The sequence below is a fragment of the Beta vulgaris genome, chromosome 3, assembly GCF_026745355.1.
Source record: "Beta vulgaris subsp. vulgaris cultivar EL10 chromosome 3, EL10.2, whole genome shotgun sequence".
NCBI lineage: Eukaryota > Viridiplantae > Streptophyta > Magnoliopsida > Caryophyllales > Amaranthaceae > Beta > Beta vulgaris.
In genome coordinates, this window is record NC_079204.1 from 11,713,780 (window position 1) to 11,723,082 (window position 9,303).

The window sequence follows — 9,303 nt, forward strand, 5'->3', positions numbered from 1 at the left end:
TTATGCATATCTCATAACTAAAAATATAGATATTCAAAGTAGTGAATTGACATATATATTAAAGAAAAATGATAGATTTAAAAGAATGAAGGAAGTAATAATTCATCCCATATACTTTCATCACTAGTTTCCAATTTGGTTTATTTATTTATAAATCAGGTAATAGATCAGGTATTACAAAACTTTGATTCATAATAAAATCAAATTTGAAATTAATATGAAAGACATCATCTAATTAATTTGGAATTTATGATTAGAATTTTTCCTATTAAGATTTAGTTCAATTTTATTCATATTTAATTGTTAAAGCATTCAACTTGGATCATGTACTCTATTTGCATTTAGCTTCTTATAATATAAATAATATTTATATTGCAATTATCAATTTTTATTAATACGGAGTACTCTAAATTCTTATACTTCATTTGGGGGATAACGAAGATAACTTCAGATACGATACAAAAAAGCATGATGAAAAGTGCACCAAAAGTTCATGTTTTTGGAAAATGTTAAAAAAAAAAAAAAAATTAAGTTTTGGAGGAGAGATAAAAAAAAAATTAAGTTTTGGAGGAGAGATAAATTGAAGGATAGGTGGGATGGCGGGTTAATAAAAGGGATGGTGGGCCAAATGAGGTAGAAAAGTGAGTAAATATGATGTGAAAGACAATTAAGGGTCCGTTTGGTAAGGCGTAAAATATTTTCTCTTGAAAATTGCTTTCCTCTATTTTCAATTTTACATTGTTTGGTTTGCAAAGGAGTGTAAAACAATTTCCCCTTGTAGTAAAATTGCTCTCCCAAGATGGAAAACCATTTTTCTTAAGGGAAAACTGTTTTCCTTCCTTTTTCTTATCTCTCTAGTACACTCTTGGATCCTCATTACTTTCCCTTTCATTTTACTTTCATGTCATCATTTTCTTACATAGAACCAAATAAAGGAAAACTAATATTGGAATTGTATTTTCCATTGCAAATTATTTTCCATGAAAATTGTTTTACACTGAAAATGTTTTACGCTCAACCAAATGGAGTCTAGATGAAAATGGCTTAAAAAAAGAAATACAGTTTAAAGTTAGTTTGGCATAGTACAAACAAAATCATATATTCTTATTTCAAAATACAGTTTTATTATATTACTTTCTGAAAAGAAAAGGCTGGAGTTGATAACCAAATCTATAGCGGCTAACAAATGACTTTATAAATCATTAATTTGAAGATTAAGGATGCATAACTGTCATTGAGATGTTGAATTTGCCTCCAATCTAGCCAAATGACTAAGGCTATGTTCAGTTCACCTTATTTTTGCTTATTTCAGATTTAATCAGATCATATCAGATCAGATCAGATCAGAAAAAATAAGTTCAGATCAGATCAGTTCAAATTATGCTTATATTTAAAAATCATTATATCTTTCATTACATATTAGTAAAAATTATAATAATTGAATATTAATAAAGTACTCATTGAGACGAATCAAACAAGACCCCACATGACTATATTTTTTCTTATATATTGAGAAAAATCTAAAAGATAAGATCTTGTAATCACAAAAAATAAGTTCAGATCAGATCAGATCAGAAAAAATAAGTTCAGATCAGATCAGATAAGTTCAGATCAGAAAATTTCAGGTAAACATAGCCCAAGTCTAAGGTAACTCTTTTATGGATTGACCACCAGGCACCAACTTTAACATAAGATGTGGACCAAAGTTAGCTCTTAATTAAATCAATGTCTCAACCACAAACTCCGAAAATAGTCTCATGGATTCAAACTAGGCCTGGTTTGGATCGAGACTCTTCTGTGTTATAAACATATGGACCAACTTAGTGCTTAGGCCTTAGGTGCCATAATCTTAACCCTTACCTTCATCATTAGACTATTTTTAAATTACCACATCTATTGTCCTCTAAATTGGATGTATATCTCCATCTGACTCATGGTTTTAGCGTGAAAAACAAAATTGAATGTATTGGGTTTACAATAATTTATTATGTACCGAAAATCATATATTATAGTCAGTCTCCATTTGATATAATCGGTTTTCTTTAGATATAGTCGGTTCTTTTGTATAATATAATCACCTTTTGTATAGTCAATCTTCTGATATAGTTAGTTTTTGTATCATATAACTAATATAATGTGAACTCAGTCCGCCCAAAATGTTTGTATAATGTGTTCCAAAATTCAATTTGGACCACAGGTCCACAACCGTAAAATAACAATCAATAAAGCACTACTTGTATAACAATACACAATAACTCAAGAAATAATTATTACGAACCAAAAAAATATTAATTCATGCACCTAACGTAACCGGAGAGCCTACACTTAGGACAGCAGAATTGTAGTGAATACTGAACAGTGATGATTACAAGCTAACACCAAGCCACAATAGTTGATAGCAAATGCATGATATTATGATATTGTGTGCAAGCTTTAATATATTGTATGGCATTAAAATTGAATATGTACCACTAATAATTAGCAGAAAAGGGGATAATATAATAGATTCATCCCAGAAAATATATTTTTAGATAATGTTGCAATAATTTGTAAAGGTGAACCATATATCTAATCATTGAAGCAAAAATGCAGATAATTAATTACTTCTATAAATTTGTTTAGTTCTTGTAAAGAAAGTGGATATTTATTACACCAAACAATATTTTAAAACAATGGAAAGAGTATATGAGCAAACAATGGCCTATAAGATTGCGTTTTTCATCATCACCACACGGCCACACCCCATGTAGGCATGTATACCAGAAAAAATCATTCAAGAAAGGAGGATGAAGAAAGATTTCTTTCCAACACAAAACTACTTTGTATTAAAGCCATCATGTAATTAAAAATAACTTAGCTCGTCTTTATCAAACTACATCAATCAACAATTAAGGGGATTAAGCCCCTAGCAAATGCCCGACTTTTTTTTACAGTTGAAGAAGCTACACAAATTTCGCTTTCCGCCTCTGAATATCAACAAGACTAAACACATCAATCAAAAATTTGTGCTCAACAGACTTCATGTGCCCCTACTATTTATGCTGAAGCCAGAAGTTGTATGATGACGAAAAATAACAAATAAGAAAAAGATTTAACGGTCTTTCAACGCAGATCAACGAGAGCAATAAAGACGACACTAAGCAGTATCACAAGCAGCTTCATGTTCCTGTTAATCGATGATGCACTGTTTTCTCTGAAAATAAGACATTAATACGTATATATCAGTATAGAAGTATATACTATGCAAAGATGTAAAAAAAAGCTAAGGTAGCAGTGAGGTTAGATGGAGAACAGTTCACTGGAAAACAAGAGGGGAGTAACTTGGTAAATCCACTCTTCACTTGGTCCACACCAATTCCTCTCTCTTGTTCACTAGTAAACTTGTTCTCTATTTAGCCTTTATGAAGAGGAAATGTCGAAAAGTTGGGAATGTACTTCTGCAAGTTGGCAAGAGCACCACAAAATCTAACATTATCAGGGGCTGCATATTGGGTGCCCTTATCTTCATGATTGACAAGCTTTATGTATGTTTCTTGGCCCAGATACCACCTATCAAGGTTTTCTGTTCTGATATTCCATGTCCCTGGGTTGTCGAGGTACACAAGCACGGCTGTCCAAGCTCCAGGAAAGACCTGTACCCAAAATAAAATAAGTATCTACGTGAATAAATTTGAAGATGGTTCTACAGAAAGGAGAGACAAGGTCTGCACATCACAACCTGCCAACTTCTTCACTTTGTATATAAGCTGGGGAAGAAAAGGATTTACAAGATTTTACTTTGTTGTGTCATAGTAGTAGGTTGCATTATGCGAAGGGTACAAATGATTTCCTTTTGTGAGGAAGGAATGCCAAATGTTCATCCAAATCATCCCTATCCTTCACCTGCCTCCTACTATACTTTCTTCCAGCCCCCTCTCTCCCCTATTTCCATTTCTTTCCAGCTTTTCTATCAGAAATTAAAATTGAAGTTTGAAACCCAATATCAACTTAAAGCAATTGCGTTCAACATCTTTTCCTTTGAGCGAAAGACAGCCCTAATGACTTACATTTGGAAATTTAAAATATATACAAGTTCATATGTTCAGATATACACTGGCACAATTGAACAAGAGTACATATGGTGTATTTCAAATATTTGCATTCAAGTAATTATCTTATCTGTGGTATGTTTTACGATGGACGGGGGTGAGAGCAAGATTTAAACTCAATCAAACTTGCTTGCCAGATACTGGATAAACAATAAACAATGTCGAAGTATATGATATTTTATGAATGATCTCTGCAAACCTGTACAGTGCAGCGGTAGATAGCATCCCATTTGTTATAACTACCACGCCTGTCCTCTGTCCATACACCATAATCCATCCTGCATTGAAGGATAAATCAATTAGTCAGTCTTCCATGGAAGTTTGCTGCACCATTCTTGTAAAAGGGATAAGCAATGGATAAATCAATACCCAACAACATAGAATGAAAATCCATCCAAGTGAAAAGTCTGCATCACTGTATCATTGTTCTGAAACACGATTTCGGCAAATCCTTTAAATGTACCGTCGATAATTGAGGAGTCCAGCCGAGGATGTCCTGTCAGTGGCTTGCTGGGAAAATCAAGCTTGTAGTCTCCCTTCACATTCTTCCAGTCAGCAAGCAGGATTGGAGTAGCAGGGTTCACAAATGAGATGCCATTCAGAGTTGCACCACGCTTCCCTCTGATTGTCGTAGGCGGCAAGGTCTGGAAAATGTAAGTCTGTGTCACATTGATGTTCCCATAGTGAAAGGAGCCTTGTGGATTAGGACGAGCTCCACTTGCAGATCCATTTTGCCTGTTCAAATAAAGATTTAAATTACAAAGAAAGTAAGTCCGCAAATATATTTAAGGAAAAAACCACATATGAATTACAAGCCAAGCAGATGAATTACAAGCCAGCCTATGCGGTCAGATCACCTGACAATCATATCATCACGATAGATATACAACTAAAGAATTACAGGCCATATAAAATAAGTATGTAACCCCAACTGTCCCAAATTACACTTCATACTTCCTATTGCGGGATATCCAAGATCTTCAATCATTTTACCATTTCTCTCTCCATAACAGCAATCATTTTCTCTTTCTCAACATGTTTTCTTTTTTCTCAACATGTTTTCACTGTCAAATCTGTATTCTACAATAAACTACTAATCATAAACTCCGTGCCAATCCCAAGTGTGAAGAAGAATTTGGGACGGATGGAGTATTTAGAAACTAGAAAAGTCCTTTTTGGACAATTATAATTAGATGAGAGCTTAGATACCCTTACGACAACAATCAAGTCTTGGTTTCATTAACTTAAGCCAACCACAAAAAATGGGACTAACCTGACAGATCTAGCCTGATTCATAGACCAAGTCTTGTCATAGAAATCATTAGGGGGATCAGGAAGAGGGCCAGCCGCCTTTCCCTGAGAATTGGAATAATGCAAGATTGCTACACCAGTGACTTGCTCCCATTGAGATTCATTCTGAAATCTAGCACTTGCTACAATGTAATAGTCACTACTAGCATTCTGATCCATTGTCACAAGAAACGAATACGACTGCCCGACATGAATATCGAAATTGCTGTAATTTGTCTGCGATGTATAATATCCTTCAGTTTCAACCAGATTCAGATTGTGATCTTGAATTCTGAAATTTAAACTAGTTGAGATTCCAATATGGTGTACTCGAAATCGGTAGGTTTTGCCTGCATTATAGTCAGTATTAAAACGCCATCAGCACTGTAACTCGAAATGACAAATTACAATTGCCAAATTAAGTCATATCTTAAATTTTTCCAAGAGCAGCAGATTTCATGTAATATAGAGTTGTACAATTATGCATGGCTGCTTTGGAGGTTAGATTTATAGTTGTTTGACTATTAATGTTGAAAATGGTGAGAAATAGATCAATAGAGAACCAAATACACTGCAATGTGTGTGGTTCTCATTTCTCACACAAAAAGCTCATTCCCAACAGAAGTTTACAAGAGCCACGTTAAAGGCCAGCATAACTTATGAAATTTTTTAGCCCCAAAGATGCAACCATGTCACATGCTGAAAGAAGAAAAGGCAACAACTATATCAAAATATGAAACAACACAGAATTTGGGATACTAAGCCATACCTGGCTCAACTTGAATGCTCTCATACTCAATCCCATCAGGAACAAGGGTAGTATTATACTGGTAAGGCCCCTTTCCATTAATAAGAACCCCATCCGGCATCCCCAGATCCTTGCCAGCACTCAAGTCTGCCCTCAGCGCCTAATGCAAATGAGACACTATACATCAGGATATGTATATACTACTTTTAGAGGCCAGATCAAGGCTCTAATTACCTTATGATCTCTGGTATACCAATCACCAATCATGAGAACAATATCTGCATCTGGTTTAGGGAAAGGTAGAGGAATTATGCTCCTGTTGCCAATAATAAAGGGGCCAAACCCACCAGAAGCCCTTTGAAAGTTGATCGACGGGTGGTAAAAGAAGCTTCCAATCTGGTCCTTGACCTGGAACCGATATGTGAAATTCGCTTTGGGAGGAATGGCACAATTTGTACCATGTACACCATCTTGCCAAGGATCATCTCTCATTTGAATCCCATTCCTAGAGCAAGCATTAATCTCAAAAATTGTTAGCTTTCACTTGTAAACTAATTCATCCAAGGGGCAACTCAAACTTCTTTCCTAATACATTAAATTACACTCACTTTGTCCCTTTTTGACAGGCTACTCTGATCAAGGGATCATTCAGAAAGAGTTGAATGAAAGCGCAGAAGTATCCTTCTCTACATAAGTGATGTATATGCCAAAAAATCTTTCATGAGTTCCTAGTTATGAATATCATTCAAGGTCACAGGAACACTTGGAAGCTTGACTAACTAAATATAAAAAGTCACCTGTTATGTTAGACTATCCCAATACAAAAACATGGCCTATAATTTAGGACAGAGGGAGTATTTTTTTTCCAAGATAATAGTTGATGCAACGGAAAGAGTGAAATTTTATCTCGTTCCATGATTGGAACTGTTAGGTAAAAGTTGCATTAGGAGGAATGAAAATTTGGCTTCCACTGACAGCAAGTTGCTAAGGGTTGTCCTCCACTTGAGTGTCATTCCTTTGGTAAGCATTAATATCATGAACTACTAGCTTTCCTTCTAGACTAATTTATCAAAGAGGTAATTCAAACTACTTTCTTTGTGAATGCATTGTAATTCTTTCCAGCAAGCTTCTATATAATTTCACAATTTCACTTCCTATCCGATGTTCTAGACTGAATATATAATTACCAGCCAACAAAAATGAACAGAACTGAAAACTCATTAGGCAAGACATACCAATTAACCAGAAGATTTTCATCCAATTTGTTTTTCACATCAACAACAACATTGTAATTGGTTACAACTTCAACTAAAGGTCCCGGAAACTGATCATTGACCACTATAACCTGCAATTACAAATAGGTATACCCTCAGTCATCAACTGCATTCACAACTCAAGTTTTACCAACAGAATACACAAAATAACTTTACAGAAAAGAACACAGATTTCATCTCCGATAGTCGTCCACACAAATTCAAGTACAACAACGGCAGCAATGCCAAAGCTTTAATCCCAATAGGATTATGAGATCGGCTACATGAGTCAAGATTTTATCTCCGATGGTCGACCATTCATAAAGCGGAACCACTTGAAATTATATGATCATAACAAGTAAACATTTAATCAGCATAACCCGGAGTTTATCATCACATTCAGAGTTTCATATTTTTTTAAAAAAAAAAGTACCAAATGAAATACTGATTGATTAAAGCTCAACAATTTCCATGACCACCCAACCAAGTGCTTCATGAAGAAGAAAAAGAACAGAAAACATTTCCAGAGTAATTAATCCCAGTAAAATCAAACCCTCATCCTAAAACATAATATAATCAACTATAAAGCGCATATAAACCCCAAAAAACAGAACAAAATCCCAGGAGAATCACATAAATCGATACATTCACACATACATTTCGAACTATTATATCGTGGGCATAAAAACATGAAATAAGAAAAAAAAAAAAAAAACATAAAACCCAGATAACCCACATTCATTTCAAAAAACCTAAAAAACCCAGAAAAAACAGAGGCAAATAAACATGAGAAGAGAGAGAAAAACCTGTTGAGGAACACCCAAAGGAGAAAGGGTTTTATAAGAGTAAACAAATTGAAAGTTAACATAAGGATCACCACCAAAACATCGACTAATGATGAAACAAATTGACACAAAATACAGCAAAAATAGCTTCAAAAAAGCCGCCATTAATGAGTTCTTTTTACTACTTATCACACTCTCTAAAAGGGTTTTTAAGCTTCTTCTCTCTACAAACTTATACCACCATGTTTAAGAGAGAGAAAGGTAGCTGGTTTTTTTTGGGGGGAGTCGAGGGAAAATGGAAGGTGAAAGAAAACGGCTTCGTTTTTTCTGTGTAAAAGTTTCCAATGCAACGTCTATTTCTCTCTCCTTTTTGTTTGTTTGTAGTAAGAAGAGAGAGGAAGTGCAGGAATGCAAAACAAACGAATTGCGTGTATTTTGGATTTGATTTTTCCGAGTCACCCCACCCATAAATTCAGGGTTAATTTATAGGAGAATCAAGATTGATAATACTGATTGACGTGTGATTTTGTCATCGATAAATCGTCATTGTAAATCTCAACTTTTACCTATCTTTTTACAAAAATTGATATAAAAAATCTCAATTTTTACCTATCTTTTTAAAGAAAAAAATTTCTTTTGTTACATTTTCAAAATAATCTTAATTTTATATTATTTTAAAACAAACCAGCTTTATAGAGTAGTTTATAGGATTTCATCTCAAAATAATGTAAACTACTACCTCCGTCCTATTTTATAGTTCTCGTTTCATTTGGCACGCGAATTGAGAAAGCATATGATTATGATGTACTAGTATAAGAAGTTGTTGTTTATTTGGAATTATTGTTGTTAAAAAAATAGAAACATTATTAAATAGGTAACATGTGAAAAGAGTAAAAAAAATAATCTTTTTGATATTTAACCAATGAAATTGATTAAAGATTAAATGAGGGTGTCAAAAACCCATGTGAAAAGGTGGAGAGATAGAGAGTAAAAAGTGATGTTTGAAAATGAAAACAAGAGAAATAGTAACAATATTTTGGAACACCCAAAATAGAATACGAGAACTGCAAAATGGGACGAAGGGAGTATTAAATTTTCTATATATTATAGTAGGGGTGTTCAATGTTCATGGGTAGTTA

At 34.0% G+C, this 9,303-nt stretch overlaps 1 protein-coding gene across 1 annotated transcript; it reads right to left on the minus strand.

Annotated features, from left to right (window-relative positions):
• Nucleotides 1–2,797: 2,797 nt before the first annotated feature.
• LOC104888687 (monocopper oxidase-like protein SKS1) lies at nucleotides 2,798–8,629 on the minus strand. The gene is made up of 9 exons (XM_010673722.3): nucleotides 8,186–8,629; nucleotides 7,362–7,471; nucleotides 6,361–6,631; nucleotides 6,148–6,286; nucleotides 5,362–5,728; nucleotides 4,458–4,823; nucleotides 4,288–4,366; nucleotides 3,436–3,632; nucleotides 2,798–3,193 (listed from the first exon to the last, which is right to left on the minus strand). The coding sequence occupies exons 1-9, from the start codon at nucleotides 8,327–8,329 to the stop codon at nucleotides 3,103–3,105; spliced, it is 1,764 nt and encodes a 587-aa protein (XP_010672024.2). The 5' UTR covers nucleotides 8,330–8,629; the 3' UTR covers nucleotides 2,798–3,102.
• Between the last annotated feature and the right edge of the window lie 674 nt (nucleotides 8,630–9,303).